The 17,010-nt window shown below is 45.5% G+C and overlaps 1 protein-coding gene and 1 long non-coding RNA gene across 2 annotated transcripts; both read left to right on the forward strand.

Moving 5' to 3' along the window:
* The first annotated feature begins 160 nt into the window (after positions 1-160).
* Positions 161-2,757, forward strand: LOC101767160. Its single transcript, XM_004980251.3, has 2 exons — positions 161-1,933; positions 2,118-2,757. The coding sequence occupies exons 1-2, from the start codon at positions 543-545 to the stop codon at positions 2,755-2,757; spliced, it is 2,031 nt and encodes a 676-aa protein (XP_004980308.2). The 5' UTR covers positions 161-542.
* Positions 2,758-4,597: 1,840 nt separating this feature from the next.
* On the forward strand, positions 4,598-10,397 carry LOC101767556. The gene is made up of 9 exons (XR_001164655.2): positions 4,598-4,752; positions 5,232-5,314; positions 5,971-6,050; positions 6,542-6,636; positions 6,753-6,899; positions 7,017-7,146; positions 8,087-8,173; positions 8,286-8,330; positions 8,655-10,397. It is a non-coding gene; the product is annotated as an uncharacterized LOC101767556 (long non-coding RNA).
* Positions 10,398-17,010: the final 6,613 nt, after the last annotated feature.

Raw genomic sequence — 17,010 nt, forward strand, 5'->3', positions numbered from 1 at the left:
TCTTGAAAATGAGTTTGGGTCAAAATTAAAATATTAGTTGAGTTGAAAAATTAAGACGGTATTAGAATAAATCTAAATTAGAAATACAGGAGAGTTAAAATACCACAAGTAGACTTATTCCTTAAATTCTCGAAATCCGACTCATCAAATGCTGATATCCGTGCGCCATCTCTTAATATATATCGTTAATAATATAGCCAAACACATTTAAAATATAGATATAACGATACACTAATTTTTATATCTACTAAAATACAGCCTGCATAATTAATAAAATCATCGGCATCCTGACTCTGCCACACACACACTCTCCCACGATTCCGTTGCCGTGGGCGCGATTACCGTTACAGACGATCAGCCCTTGAATGCTCTGTGTCCATGGTTGACGCACACGCAGAGATCTTTCAAACCACCTTCCATCCATCCAACCATCCTCCAACGGCTATCTCCCTTCCCACTGTCCAAACCCCGATGCGGCGGCCTCCACGAACCCCATCCCCGTGACCGCCGCCGCCGCCGCTTCTCCCCATCACATCACCGCCATGCGGTCCTACACCGCCGCCGCCATGCCGCGGCAGTCATCCAGGCCGTCTTCCTCCTCCGCCTCCAAGCCCCGGAAGCCCTCTCCGTCCCGTTCCCCTTCCCCCGCGACGGCGCCCAAGCCCAAGGCGGCGGCGGCGGGGAGCTCCGCGCGCCGGCGCAGCCCGCTCTCCGACCTCAACTCCAGGGACGCCTCCGCCGCGCGCGAGCGGCCCGGGTGCTTCCGCTTCCTCCTCCCCTCCTCCGCCGCGTCCGGGTCGAGGTCCGGGTCCACCCCGCGGACCCCCAAGCGCCCCGACCCCAAGCCCCGGCCCGGGGCCAGGAGGCCCGACCGGCTCCCGGATCAGGAATCGAGAACCCGGACCGAGCGATGCGCTGGCCAAGAGCCGAGGAGGCGGGGGCTGGAGCCGATCGGCGGGCAGATCAAGAAGACGGAGCCGGGCGTCGGCAAGAAGCAGTGGCTGGGGAAAGGGCGGCAGTTAGAGCAGTTCGAGGCCCTGACGCCGGAGAAGAAGGCGGACTCGTCGGGGGCCACGCCATCGACCGGCGCGACGCCGCCGGTCCACGCGTCGATCTCGCCCGAGGTGGCGGCGGCCGCGTGCGGGTCCGCGACGCCGGCGTGCTTCGCGGCGGGCCACCACGTGCTCCCGGGCGTCGGGGACCGCCGCAAGTGCCGGCCGCGGGGCATCCTGGCGATCGCGGGGGCGGGGCTGGCGAGCGGCGACCTCGACGCCGAGCCGTCCCGGGCGTCCATCCGCTGGCTGTCCTCGCCGTCGGGGGCTGAGTCCGGGACGTGCTCGACGAAATGCGGCTACGAGGAGGCGTCGGTGAACTGGCTGGTGTCGCCGCGCGATGGAGGGGTGGACCCGCTCGAGGACGAGATCTTCGTGCCGAGGTGCTCCTCGGACGACGCGTTCTGGCGGTTCTCCCCGGACTGCACGGGGCTGCTAGGCTCGCCACTGCTCGGTGGGCTGCTGGACTTTGGCACGCCGGTGTCGGACATGTCCGGGACGACGCCGTCCTCGGGGTTTCTCCCAGTGCAGAAGACGCCGAGCAGCGGCGATAGCATTAGTCCCTTCTCGCTTATTGTCAAGAGGGCGTCGGAGTCCTCTGCAAGATTACGCAGTTTGTGTGCCCAGCAGGGAGTGGGCAGCAGCTGTCGTTATGGCTCAGTGGCGGATCCCACACCAGTGTCCGGTGAGTCATGGCCTGAAAGTGCCAGCAATGGGACACGGTCAGGATTGACAAGAACAGGCAGTCATCCGATGAAGATGATGGATCCCGTCCTGGAATGTCTTGAGATGATGAGTTTGTCCCCAAGGCCCGGGGACGATTACTATGACAATGGTGCGCTGCTTGTGAAACTTCACAAAGGGGAGCTGGACATAGCAAGGTTAAACTTTGGTGTGATCACTCTAATCCCAAAGATCTAGGGAGCCACAAACATCAAACAATTCAGATCTATATGTCTACTTAATGTGATCTACAAGATCATCACCAAAGTGCTAACGGTCAGGCTAACCAAGGTGGCTCATAAAGTGATTGGTCCTAGTCAGACAGCATTTCATTCCTGGGAGGTATATCCTGGATGGCGTGGTGGTCTTACATGAGGTCCTGCACCATTTGAAGAGCAGAAAGTTGGAGGGAATAATTCTCAAACTGGATTTTGAGAAAGCGTATGATAAAGTGGACTGGAACTTTCTGAAGGAGGTACTGATAAAGAAGAACTTCCCAAAGGAGAGGATAGAGTGGATGATGAAGGCGGTAACAGGAGATAGAGTGGCTATAAACCTGAATGGTGAAAGAGGTGATTACTTCAGAAGCTATAAGGGTGTGCGGCAAGGTGATCCTTTATCACCGCTGCTATTCAATCTGGTGAGCGATGTTTTCTCGGGAATACTCAATCATGCAAAGGAGAGAGGCCTTATTGAGGGTTTAGTGTCAGATCTAGTGGAGGGGGGCCTCACTCATTTGCAATACGCAGACGACACAATACTGTTTCTGAAGAACAGTGAAAACAATATTATCATGCTCAAATTCCTCCTGTTATGCTATGAGGAAATGTCGGGGATGCGAATCAACTACAACAAGAATGAAGTCTTCGTGCTGGGTGTGGAGGAGTGCGAACAAGAAAGAATCGCCAATGCATTTAATTGTCATGTGGGGGAGCTACCAATGAAGTATCTAGGGATTCCGGTTAGCGACGTAAGATTATGAAAAGGAGAAATGAGTCGCCCAGTAGTGAAAGTGGAGGGGAGATTGGGCACCTGGAAATGTGGTCACTTGTCCTATGGAGGGAAAGCCATTTTAATCAACACAAGCTTGACAAGCATTGCCATGTATATGATGGGAGTGTACTGGTTGCATGAGGGGACTCACCAACGGTTGGACTCGATCAGGGGGAGATTTTTCTGGCAGGGTGTGGGTAACAAAAAGAAGTATCACATGGTGAAATGGGAAGCACTGAATAAGCCTAAGGAATTTGGAGGTCTGGGCTTCATTGATACTAGAGCTATGAATGTAGCGCTACTGTCCAAGTGGAGGGGGGACAGATGTGTGGAGGGGGGGACTGTGCTCTAAAGATTACTTATCCTAATCTGTTTAGAATTTGTAGTGACCAAAATATTTCAGTGGCGGAAGCTCACCAAAGAGGGTGGAGGTTTAGATACAGGAGGGATTTAAATGAGGAGATGGAGGAGTGGATCAGGATGAGGGGGATCTGGAACAGGTCGCATTACAGGACCAGGAGGATCTGATACTGTGGATGTTAGTGGGCAAAAGGAAGTTCTCTACTAGATCATTATATAGATTTGTTGTCAATCCCGGATGTGTGGACCAAAGAATGGTGGATGTGTGGAACACGAGACTTCCCCTGAAAATCCAAATTTTTTTTTGGATGTTATGGCATGATCGGCTGCAAACAACGGTCCAGTTGAAAAAGAGAAACTGGGATGGACCCAAACAATGCAAACTCTGCAAAGAGCAAGAAGATGCTGACCATCTGATTTTCAGATGCCCATTATCTGCCTTTGTATGGTGTTGGATCAGAGATAGCTTAGGCTGGACAGGGTGCCCCATCAGTCTAAATGAATATGCCGAACTTAGATTAGGGGGGACTTCTGGGCGGAGAGGAGACGATCTGACGTTATACTTACTTGCAGGAGTGAGCTGGGCCATTTGGCGTACAAAAAATGATTGGGTTTCTTTTCCAATATCTTAATAGCTAATCCTAAGGTTCTTGCTTATAAAATCATGGGCTTTCTGCAGTATTGGAGAAAGATGGCGACAGTGGAGGGGCAAGCAAACCGGGACGATTTACTTCGGAAGCTGGCGCAGGGACTGGAGAAAATCTGACGCTCAAGGATGGCGAGGTGGTCTACTGAAGACTCCCAACAGAAGAGGCGCCCGGCGGAAAAAGTGTTGGCGACGCTGCGTGGGTGTGTGTGTTTGTCTTAGCAAGCTAGCAGGGGGTTGTGTTTGCTATCTAACAAGCTTGAGGAAGTGGAGAGTCTTTATTTTGTTGGAGAATGTTGTAGATGTTAAGATGTTACGCTTCATGTAAGCTGGAAACCCCAGCAGAACCTTTTGCTTTCAATATAAGTAGGACGAAACGGTCTTTGGTCTAAAAAAACTGCGGAGTGCTGGTTGCGATACGTTGAGCTGTTGAGATTTGCTGAATCTGCTGCTAAGAACAAGTAGAATGCAGCTGGTGGAATTTAATGAATTTGACTGCTCATCAAAATTCTGAAGCAGCAGAGAAGAAATGAACTTCAATGGCATGATGGTTTTATTGTTCAAGAAAGCAGTTTGCAAACGATTTATCCTCTGATTTCCTACTCGGGTGTTAATTTTTGGAAGCTAATTTTCGGAAACAGCAAACGCTTCGGTTCATTTTAATCCAGTGGCCACAGTTCAGAGCAATCTCTGCATACTTCTGAACTGTTTGGTTGCTAGTTCGTCCCCCTACTCCCCTCCTTGTTCATCAGGAGCATATTGTCATGCGCATCAAGGTTATAAGAAAATATTGCGATAGCCGCCCCGCTGCCATGTGGGCCCGACTTGTCGGGACAGCGGTTTTCCTCGGGGCTCAGATAGAGTTCATCTCCTCTGCGCACGCAAAGCACCTGTTCGCTTCTCAGGGGAGCAGAATGCAGAGATCAGCGATGAGCAAGAGTGGGGTGGCGATGATGGCTTCCAGGCTCCGTCTCCACGGTAAGAGATCATCTACTCTTCTCCCCTCTCCTTTCTTTAATTCCACTTGTTGTTCGATGAATCGCGAGGCAAGACCTCCTATGCCGCGGCGGCGGCGGCGGCCGCGATGACCCCGTAGGCGAGAGGTAGAGGTTAGGCCGAGGAATCGCAACGGAAACAGGCTAGAAGGGATGCCCACTCTTCTTCCTTGAAATAAGTCATGTTTTTTCTTCACAGGCATTTGTCTCCTGAAAGAAGTCATCTTCCCCCCTTTCTTCTCTTCAGTTTGTTTGCTTGTGACCGTCAAATCATTGGGGTTTCCCGTGGGAAGGGAAATTTCTTGGATTTAGTTCAAATTTCGGCTGAATTGGTCTTGAAACGTGGGCCTGACCAACTAGGGCGATTCCGTTCTTTGGTATCTGCCTATCCGTTCTTGTTGTTATGTTTCCCCAGAGCAGATATGATTAATTCGATCTAATTGTTGTTTGTTTCGTTGTTAGACTGGTTGGGGTCCGGCCAAGCTGCTGTCCTCCTCCCGTGAATTTGCAGCTGTCAGAGCTCAAAAGATTCAGCTCCCCAAGAAGTAAGTGTTCTAAAAGTTCTAATGTATATTTGTGCTTTTCTGATTTGCGCCCATGCATGCAAGCAATTTTATCATACTGTATGGGTACTGTCAAATTGATGAAGTTGGTAAGATGAAGTTGGTAGCGGTGTCTTTGGGCTTTGTAATTTTGGATAGGGTGCTGATATGTAAGTTGGTCATTGGACCATGCATTTTGTTGAATTCAATTGTCCCATAGGTACATAACAAAAACCACAGACACCATTATAATTATAATTGTGTTGGAGTATGTGTGGCTTCTGCATCCTTTGGGGTCATCATCTGTGTTTTTCTTTTACTTTTCTAGGAGAGTTGGGCCAGTAGTGTATTTGGAGCACCAATAAGCTTGCCATTGTGGTGACAATTAGAATCTAAACTTGCAGATATTTATTTAGGGTCATAATATGTGGGAATGTGAGCTCCTGGATGTTATTGCAGCCTTTTCATTGAATTGTTGAATTGATCTGACTTTTTTAGTTGCTGCTTAATCAAAAGTTAGTTATTCCTGTTTGTTGGTAAAGATAGTTTCAATTAAAATGGGTGAAGAAAAGAGTGCCAAATGCTTATAGTACGAATTTTTTCTTGAGATTATTTTTGTTCAACTAATACTGTGCCTGACTCGCATTATTTTCACACAGAAAAAGGTGACTGGATGAAGTGTGCTTGGAAAGGTTTCAACAATATAGCAGAACATACATCCAGTCATGGATTCTTCAAGGTTGGTTCATACTTGGTAAAAGTGGGTTGTATGATACTCCCAAAAAAAGAAGCAATCATCTCAGCTTCTATCGAAATTCAATAAAAGTGGGTTGTAAATTTATGAATAGAAAATAAAAAATATACAAACAAGGAACCCATTGTTTCTTGTATTCTTGTATTGCTGTTTGTTCTGCTTGTTCCTTAGTACTTGAGCAAATTATTTGATTTTGTTGGAATTTCAGAGTTGTATTGTGTATTTAATTTGTTATCTGTCACCTGCAAATGTATCTCTATTGATCCGTATATTTCTTAGATATGTTCTGTGGAGTGATACTGGTCCATGGATAGGTCACATGCTTGTTTTTGTTTCTCATGCTGCTGCTGCATTCAATATGTATAAGCAGTTTCTGAAATCATTTAGACATTTGCCATTTTTGTACCTTACTTTGTATACAAAGCCACACTTCATAAACTATCCCTATTTATTGAACCTTCTTTATGTTTCTGTAGGTAAAGTCAATGTGGATGGAAGAGTTGTGAATAAATCTGGGACACAAGTATCTGACAAATCAGTCATTGAAATTAAGGCTGAAATCCCAAAATATGTATGTAGCTGATGCTCTAATTAATTGGTGTATGAATTATTGTGCTTTGAAATATACAAAATTACTCCTTTCTGAAGCTTACAATCATCCTTTTTTTCTTAAAAAAATAAATTCAGAGCGGGACATAAGCTTGAGGTAGCTATCAAAGAATTTGGTATTGATTGTGATGGAAAGATAGCCCTTGATTCGGGATTATCCACAGGTGGCTTTACTGACTGTTTACTTCAGCATGGAGCATCACATGTTTATGGTGTAGATGTTGGGTACGGACAGGTTTCCTTACTTGAAATTATCTATTGCCCTTACCATTTTTTCCATCAGTTGCAGGTAGTTGCTAAGCACTATGACTATAAATCTCATTGTGTCCTACTCCATTTCAGGTAGCTGAAAAAAATCCGTATACACAAATGTGTTTCAGTGATTGAACGTACAAAATTGAGATATCTTTCTGAATTGCTACAACCAGTCGACTTGGTGACACTAGACCTGTCATTTATCTCGATTCTTTTGGTATGATTTAGTGTGCACTGTATTATCATTCATATTTAGTGGCCAGAAGGTTATCCACTTGGATAACGTTTCTAACAAAACTCATATCGTATAGCACAATATCATAATAAAGTGAATAAATGCCTTTTAGCTTAGTTATTCAAATTCTACATCACTTTTATGTCTTTTGTTATCTGTTCTATTTTGTTTTTCCGTGTTCAAAATTTCCTTTCTTTTTGTTGTAATGCTTTCTTGGTGTAGTTAGTGTGATATAAAGAGTTAATGGGCTTTAAAATCAACTTCTCATGAAGCTACTTTGCCATTTCTAAAGCAACCACAACAACTGCGCTGATGACCACATAAATTTCATCAATTATTAGGCATGGGATTAGCTTCAGTTAGGCAGTAGAGTAAAAAACAGGTATTAGGAAAATTGAGTGCATTTGCCCTATGTGAACATGTGGTTACTATCCAAGTCTGTTCTGTTACTCATTGGTGCATTTGCAAATTTGCCTCTGGTTTTTTCTATTTTTACAGAATGCCAGTCAAGATAGTTCTGGTGGCCTTTTACAATTTTCTAGTTGCAAGCTTGCAATAGTGGTTCAACGCGTTGAAAAATTCTCTATATATTCTTGGGTTCTGTTCACAAAACTCATTCTTGGTAAAGTTAGCGTGATATAAGGGGTCATTGGGCCTCAAAATCAAGTTCTTGTGCCCTCGCAACTGCACAGATGAGCTGCACCAACCGTCAGATGTTATTAGGCATGAGATCATCTTCACTAAAGGAGTAGAGGAAAAAAATGCATCAGGAAAATGAAGTGCATTTGTCACATGTGAATATGTAGTGTAACTATTCAAGTCACTCTGTTTTTCATTTCTATCTATCTTTACCATGCATGTTTCTGAAGTTATAAATCATAAATTCTTCCTAGCACACACTCATATTATCTGTACAACCTAGGTTATGCCTGCTGTTATCAAAGTAATGAAGATGGACTCTACGTTGGTAACGCTTATCAAGCCTCAATTTGAAGCTCGTAGATTACAGGTGGTTGAATGGAAAGAGTAGTTCATTGTAGATGGAGTTCAGGCTACTTGTTATATTCACAGTGATAGAGATAAAGTCACTCAAAATGAATATTATTTTTCATCATTCTCAGGTAGGAAGTGGTGGGATTCTTCGAGACCTTCTGGTTCATAAAGAGGTAATAATCCACTGCTTTACTTTCAAACTTGTTCGTCTGATAATGCCATAATCCTTTCATTGATAATTTATCATTTCTCATTATTTTCCACTATAAATAGCTCTATATGAATATGATGCTTCCTTGTGCTTGCCTATTTGCTTATGGAAATCTAATGAAATTGGTGTATATCTAAACAATTAAAAGCTTTTCAGCATAATCTTTGACTACCCTTAGAGAGCGTCCTATATTTGTGGTGTTTATTTCATTGTCTGCTTTAACTTTGAATATGTTTTCCTCACCGAGTGACCTGGGAATCACTCTATGCTGATTTATTCCCTCCAGGTACTGGATAATAATTTCAGGCGTGGAAGAGTTTGGATTCTGCAATAAAGGCTGGATTGAATCTCCCATAAAGGGTGCAGAAAGGAACACGGAGTTTCTTGCTTGCTTCCACAGGGTCCCAATATCAGAATGGCAACCAGAAGTAGAGACTAAGGCAGAGATCGAAGTTACATGATAGGGAATGCTGCAGAAAACCAGTCAAGGATGATATGTCATCAATCAGAGCGCACCATAAAGTATCTGGAAGCTGCACATGAACTTATGCTGGAAAGATCTGTTGATAGTGTTCACAAATAGGTTGAGTATGGTCAGTGAGATATTCGTTAGAGGTATAAAATTTTGAGACGCTTAACTCTGAATGAAGTTTCAGGGGTCCGCTTGCTGTTCCCCGAGGGAGAACAAACACGCAGAGATGACCAGCCTTTTATTCATTGCAGAGCATCGTCAGCTTATTGTGATATTCATTGACCGCTCAGTTTCCTACCAAACACTGATTCGGGCAGTTGTTCAGTTAGCACGAGGTATACTTGTTCAGTTGGTCAGCCTTTCGTTCATTTTGCATGTAATTTATTCAGGGGTCTGCATGAGGTATGCCCTTCTTGCTCCAGCAAAATTGTAAAGTTGTTCAGTTGTCTGCATGAGGTATGCCCTTCTGATCGAATTTGGAGGCCATGGCTCCTACTCGTGCACGCTGGACGCATGCACAAACCCAATACACTGATTCTCTGTAACAGTATACCAAAGTAATTAATCACATTCAGAGTCATGCGCCTCAATAAATTTGAAATTTACAGACTGCTTCTGGGCTCATCTACCGTGCCATTGAAAATTTAGAAACCTAGATCTCCTACTAAGGTGTTTCCATCCTAGATTATATAAGTTGGATTATGATTTAAGGGTAAAAGATTATTATGGGACCACTATGGGAGCACATATAATCTAAAATAAGATAGTTTTATTTTAGATTATATGTGGTCCCAGTGCGATCCCAAAGTGATCTTTTGTAGTACCCATAAGACATAATCTATAGGGCGTGTTTGTTTCAGCTTATCTGTGAATTGATTTTTCAAGAAGCTTGATGGTACAAAAATCTGCTTCCTCAAGAATTGCTGGCAGGAGAAGCAAAGCGTTTGGCATTGTCGATTTTTTTTCAGAGAGCCTCGTCCCCGACGCTTCAGCAGGGGAGCTTCAGCAGAGGAGCTGGTGGCGTGCCGACGACGTCGGAGCTGGGGGCCGAGAGAGGGAGTGCCGGCCGGAGCGGGGAGCGACGACCGGATCTGGGGGGGCCGGAGCGGGGAGCGCCGGCCGGAGCTGCAGGTCACGCGAGGGAGCTGGGGGCCGGAGCGGGGAGCGCCGGTCGGAGCTGGGGGCCGCGCGAGGGAGTGCCGACCGGAGCTGGGGGTTGGAGCGGGGAGCGCCGACCGGAGCTGCGGGTCGCGCGAGGGAGCTGGGGCCGGAGCAGGCGGAGGCGGCGGAGGTTAGTGGGCACGGAGGGGTCGTCGGCGGGGCCTCCGGCGGCGGCGCGCGGACCGGCCAGGAGGGGCCGGCGGCGGGGCGCGGACCAGCCAGCGGCGGACGAGCGGGATGGTGTGGGGAAGACGGGCGGTCGCGCTCGGGTGCGGGAATCGAGTGAATTTTCCCGCAAGTGCCTCCGCGCCCGATTCTCCCGATTGTCGGTCTCGCGTTTTCATAATATTTTTTACACTATTTGCATACTAATTTAATATCAGTTTTGTTGCACAATTGCTCCGAAGGGAAGATGTATTGACTAGCGCACGATCATGTATTACAATATATCATTTTCATGCGAAAAGCACTTGCTTCGTCCATACATATTGGTTATTTGCTAACAAGGCTTTTCAGATCAGTGAGTTAGCAGTTTCCTAATAATTGGGAATTCATCGCCATCTTCGTCCGTCATAAAAGGGGACAAATTATGGGGCTTCGTCTAATTGACGAAATATTTATGAAATGATCGGACATCCGTTAAACTCACCCAATTTATATGTATGGCAAGATCCGAAGGCAGCCTCGTCGCACAATGGATGAGGTGCATCATATTTTCATTTGGATCACTAGTTTGGCTACCCAGTAAGCATAGGTGCTGCTGAATTAGCCTTTGGTTCGAAAATTCAATCGTTGGACCGTTCGTCTCTGCGGGTTATTGGGCTTCGGCCTGCTCAGGGGGCCTTCGTAATTTTTGTTTTGCTGAGAGCCATCGGTCGAGTATTGGGCCACAGTTACGAAAGCGTCTGGGCTATCTATATACAGCGTCTGGACCCTTCGTCAGTTACCGTTGCAGGGCTGCTACATTTGCTATTTAAACACATATAAATGATACTACCTCCGTTTTTTTTATTTGGCGTCGGTGGTGGTAACCGAAGGCTAATTGACGATGAAGTTGCTGTTGGAAACGACATACAAATAAAAATGGAGGTAGTATTAGTAAAAACTAATGCTACGAAGGGAATTCGAACATCGGTCTCAGTGTGCACAATCTTTCAACCGAGGTACCCTTCGTTTGTGTGGCCAGGGGGCTCTAAACAGGATAGTTAGATCCTCGGATAGCTGAGTTAACTGAACGAATTATGCATAGGAACAATAGTCGTTTGATCCAACCATAGTTCACGTATACGTGCTTATCTTTTTTTATGAATATTTAAGCATCTATTTCTTAATTAACATCATTTCTATACCCTTCGGTCATTGCAACTCATGCTATTCATATCAAATGCTCATTATTTCTCGCATATCAAATAAAAAGGCACAGAAAAAACATTCTTTGGGCTTTATCTTCTTTCGCTCATTAGCATTGTCTAGAGATTGCTTGCTCACACTTCATCTAGTAGATGCAGGAGCATTTTATTTGCAGGAACCTCATCTCATTATTGTCATTTACTTCACCAAGCCACGCCGAAGCAATCAACCCCTTCGCGAGCGATGCGGAGTTATCTTCGGCACGAGGGTCGAAATCGACCAATCTAAGTAAGCTGCCCCGCAATAACCGAGGTAGTTATGGCAGCACACCATTTACTTAGTCGCAACATGCGAGCGAGCTTAACCTATATTCATGCAACAAGTTAATATTTCGCTTGATCTTGAGCTAATGCTCTACAAATGCCCTTTCATGTGCAAGAAAAGACCGTTGTGTGCCGAGGAATGGCACTTGATCTCAGTCGCATTTCATATGCACTATACTTCTCACTCTTTGCTTGTGGGCAAAAAACCAACTTTTATACTTCTCGATTTTTTACTTTTCTCACTAACATGCAGGTTTGATCAATCTCTGCAAGTATCTCTTCACCTTCATAAGCTAACCCAGCTTAACCCTTCACATGAAGTATTTTGTTTCTTGAATGCAGTATCTTACTATCACCTCAGTTTTATTTCTGCATATCGTTTTTCCCTCTTACCTTTCGTTTTGAAAGTCTTTACTTAATCTAGCGCTCACACTAACCCTTCCTATGGAAGGATATAACATCTCTTTTTCCAGGATGGCCCTCCTCACCAAGGTAAGAAATTCCAATGCATTTGCCCTCCGCTTTCAATGTTAGTGTACCCTCATCTCAAATGCATTACCTGCTTGTTCTTAATTGTGCTTGGTATCCATTCACATCCAGGGGATGCATGCAACTATCATGTTTTGTATGCGCACTTCGTCGTATTTTTTCCAGGATGCCTTCCGGTTATGGGTTTTCTCCCCGAAGCTAATGGTTACACGGTTATCTTATTATATCATTGATTTGGAAATGGCTATGACATATCAATTGGTTTTCTATATCTATTGGACTTCATCAACTAGTCTCCGGGAATTCTATTTGGACTTCGGTATCATTAGATTTCAGTTATCTCATGAAGCTCTCGTCACATAAAGACGAGAGACTAAATCAAAGGGTGTCTTTCCCTTTAACTTGCTAACCCTTCATTCTTACCCTCATTCAAAAGCATCCATTCATTCATACATTCATTCCATATATTGCATTGCATTGCATTGCACCGAAGTATGGAGCTGAGAGCGCTCACGCTAAAGACTCTATCGTGCAAGATGCCAAAGAGCCGTAGAGCCCAGAGCACCTACATTAAGACCTCTATGAAGTGAAAATACCATAGAGTAAACGCCAAGTGCGTATGAAGGGCTGTATATGCCAAAGAGTGGTTGTAAATGCCGAAGGGCCCCTGAGAAGTTGTAACGCCAAGGGCGATTACATCCTTGCGAGTAGAAAAGCCAAGAAAGGCTTGCTCTATTTTTATCTAATTCATAACTTTCCTTAAGCAAAGGAAGTTTTATTGATTCTTGCAAAATTGTCATGTCCTTCATTGACAAACTGCCCTTCATATTCTAGCCGAGGCTTGTGAAATTGTAATGAACGAGGATTGAGTTCTTATAATAAGAATGAATTGTGAAATAGTTTGTTGAGTAGAAAAAGATGTAGGACAACTTTGCCTCCACCTTCGCCGTCGACTACTTCATCATCGACCACTTCATCGTTGACTACTTCGTCATCGACCTCACCTCCACCTTCGTCGTCGACGGTGTTCGGTGCAAGCGACTTCGTCGACTACATCATCTTCGATTTCGCCTTCATCCTCATCGGCGATAGTATTCGGCGCGAGGGACTTCGTCAACTACTTGATCATTGACTTCGCCTCCACCTTTGTCGTCGACAGTGTTTGGCTCGAATGACTTCGTCGTCGACTCGTACTTGGTTCTTGACTCAGCCTTCGTCGCCGATAGTGTTCGGCTCGAAGGACTTCGTTGTCTACTTCATCGTCAACTTGTACTTCATCGTCGACTCGGCCTTCATCACTGACAGTGATTGGCTCAAGGGGCTTCATCGATTACTTCATCATCGGCATGACCTTCATTGTCAACTCGGCCTTCGTCGTCGTCGTCAGTGTTCGGCTCGAGGGGCTTCGTTGACTACTTCGTCGTCAACATCGTTGTCGACTCTGCCTTCATCACCGGCGGTGTTCGGCTTGAGAGGCTTCGTCGTCGGCTCCACCTTCATCGACGACGGCGTTCGGCACGAGGGACTTCGTTGTCCTCTTTGTCATCAACTCTGCCTTCATCGCCGACAGTGTTCGGCACAAAGGGCTTTGTCGTCCTCTTCGTCGTCGACACCACCTTCATTGCCGATGATGTTCGGCTCGAGGGACTTCGTCGTTGACTACTTCGCCATCGACTATCGACTACTTCGCCATCGACTACTACTTCACCTAACCTCTCAACATTGATTTGAGGGGCTTGAAGAATTGAACTTAGGATCTCCACTTTAGAACCTCCATCACAAACACCGGCCAAGAAGGGCTACGGTGGTATCGAGATGAGCGGAACCACCCCGAAGGATGAAGTCTTGCCCGGTGCTCATGTTCGAAGAAGAGGGGCTCATCATCATCGATCGTGTTTGGTTCGAGAGACTTCATCGTCGACTTCGCCTTCAACCTCATCGTCGTCGACCATGTTCGGTTCGACTCCACCTTTGTTGTCGATGGTGTTCGACTCGAAGGGCTCGTCGACTACTTCATCATTGACTCCGCCTTCATCGTCGACTACTTCTTGTCGACTATCGACTACTTCGTCGTCGTCGACTCCGCCTTTGTCACCGATGGTGTTCGGATCGAGGGGATCGTTGACTACTTCGTCTACTTCATTATCGACCCCGCCTTCACCATCAATTATCGACTACTTCATCGTCGACTACTTCATTGTTGTTGAGTCCGCCTTCGTCAACTACTTCATCGTCCACTACTTCTTCATTGACTACTTCATCTGATGAAGGTGAGCGGTCTGCTTCATTTGCATCAGCCACGATGAAGGATGATTCGGATTATCACAAAGCGCAACCAACTCCGAAGATGCGAGCACTTGAATATGTACCAAGGCTCCGAAGGCAAAGCCGAAGAGGGAAGAAAAGGAGCTTCGAGAGCGAAGACCTTCTCAGCAAAAACAAAGCTTCTGGCTATCGCCATCACCAAAGATCCCCTTCATCATCAAAACCGAAGGCGGCCATTAGCTAGGTTGGTAACTTGTTGTATGTGTAGATCCGCTAGGCGTACGTGCTCTTTTCTCCATTCTGTTTTTCCCACTGGGTTTTCAGAATGGAGTTGTTAGTAAGGCGTGCGAGCGGATGGTCATGAGGGTGTTCCTTAGGGCTGAAGTTATAGGGAGGTCTGAGCCGCTTCATATTATTCAGCTGCTTCACTTTGTTGTACCGACCAAACCAAAGTAGCTGAGGGGCTACTATTGGGGGAATAGCCCATGTAGGAAATGGGCCTCAGGCATGGTGGAAAATTGCCATCCCCTCCCTTCTCTATATAAGGAACCCAAGGGGTCATGAGAAGGGAACTCACTTGAGCTCTTCTCACTTCCTATATTTTTGTGCCTTCAACACTTTTACTTCTACCCTTCTACCCTCCTCCTCTCTCTTCTCTGTGCGGTGGAGTAACATCCCCAATAGATATACTTACTATTTAAGTTGCTCTTCTTGAGTCAGCAACTAAAATACTGCGGGAAATTGAGGTGAAATGCAATCAAGAACCGCCTCTCATTACCATTCCCTCGCCCAAAACTCCATGATGCATTGAGTGAACTTTTGATCAGCCAAGGCAAGGTGCACTGAACTACAACTACTATATGTGCCTCTCCTTAGAGATGAAGAGTAACGTAGTTGTTTGGTTTAGACGCATAGACGTAACTCCTCTGGGGAATCAAGGATCCAAGAGAAAAGTTAAGGTTCAATGCATTTGCGATCTATCTGACCTGACCTGATCTGTCCTGGACATATGCACTCAGGCATCGCTCTGACCTGTGGCCACGCATGTGGGGTTTTTCCATCGAACAAGACACCACCGGACCTGTGCTGTCCGGCTGCTGCCGAGTGCAAGGAACAAACAGATTCCAATAAGATATTTTCTCCATCCAGAAAAGAATGCAATTCTAGAATCCAAAAGTTGTTTCAGAAAATACAACTCTAGTATGTAGTACCATCGATGCACATTGCAATTTAAGTTGTGAGTTGGTACTAGCTAAGTGGCTATAGAAATTTCTAGTAACTTCTTAGAGTGAGTTGGTGCTTAAGTTCCATTTAAAATATTTGTTGGAGGAGGGGTACATGCATAATTTTACCTATTTATTAGTTTGTGTGAGAATGTTAGAGTTGCATTCTTAGCAGTATCTAAGAAGCTTCTGGAAGATACTTCGGTGATGAGCTCTAAGCTTGTGTAAATAATTAAAAAAAAGTCAGCGATCAAAGTCTACTGGATGGCAAACTGGCAGAGCCGAGGCTTCGGGGAAGACACTGATTAGATGACCGCGTTGGTGCGTTTACTCCAGGGACTCGAGTTTAGCCATCAAATATTTACATACTAATTAAGATATTAAATATAATTAAGATATTAAATATAGGTTAATTATAAAATCAATTGTATAAATAAAGGATAATTTGCAAGATGAATCTATTAAGCCTAATTAGTTCATAATTTGACCATGTGATGCTACAGTAAATATGTGGTAATCATGAATTAATTAGGTTTAGTAGATTCGTCTCGCGAATTAGCCACGACTTATGCAATTAGTGTTATAATTAGTTCACGTTTAATCCTTCTAATTAATATCCAACCGATTCATCTCGTTGTTTAGCCTCCATCTGTGTAATTAGTTTTATAATTAACTCATAATCCCGAATAAACCTCCGCTCCACCGTGATTGTTCCTCCTCACAGCTACTACGGGAGGTCTCGTCACTTGTCAGCTCGGGTCGCCCGTTGTAGCTGTGCGGCAGTTGGCTCTCGTTGGCAGGACGCAGCACCCGACCTCTCGTCCCTGTAGGTGGCAGGGCGTGCCAGTCCCAGTCCCACCCCCACCAGGGTAGGGCGCGGCGCGGTGATTGCCGGCAGATCACGCGAGGCACGGGATCGTGCCGGCTGCCTGCATCTCGTACGAGCATCTCCTGTGCCGGGGTCCGAGCGGGCCGCATATACGAACGGCCAGCAACCTCAGATTGATGGGATGCTGGTACATGCTCTGTATTAAGGAACAGTGCTTAGCGCGTATTTAGATGATTTGACAACATGTGAACAGACCACAGTGCAGTCAGTCTGGCCCCGCTGTGCTGGTCAGTTTCTTACACAGCTGTACCATCCATTATTTTTTATCAATAGGCCTAGATACTTCTTTTAAATATGCAGGTCTAGAGACTTCTCCGATCAACACAATTTATGTTAAGAGTTCAAATTTAAAGTTACCGATGCATCTTTTTTTAACACAACATACATGTACACGATGCACATATTTTTGTTAAAAAACGAATTTGCAAAATAACATTTCCCCAATAATACGTGTCTTGTTTGGTCTGAAA

The sequence above is a fragment of the Setaria italica genome, chromosome VIII (genome assembly GCF_000263155.2).
Source record: "Setaria italica strain Yugu1 chromosome VIII, Setaria_italica_v2.0, whole genome shotgun sequence".
In the NCBI taxonomy this organism is placed as follows: Eukaryota; Viridiplantae; Streptophyta; class Magnoliopsida; order Poales; family Poaceae; genus Setaria; species Setaria italica.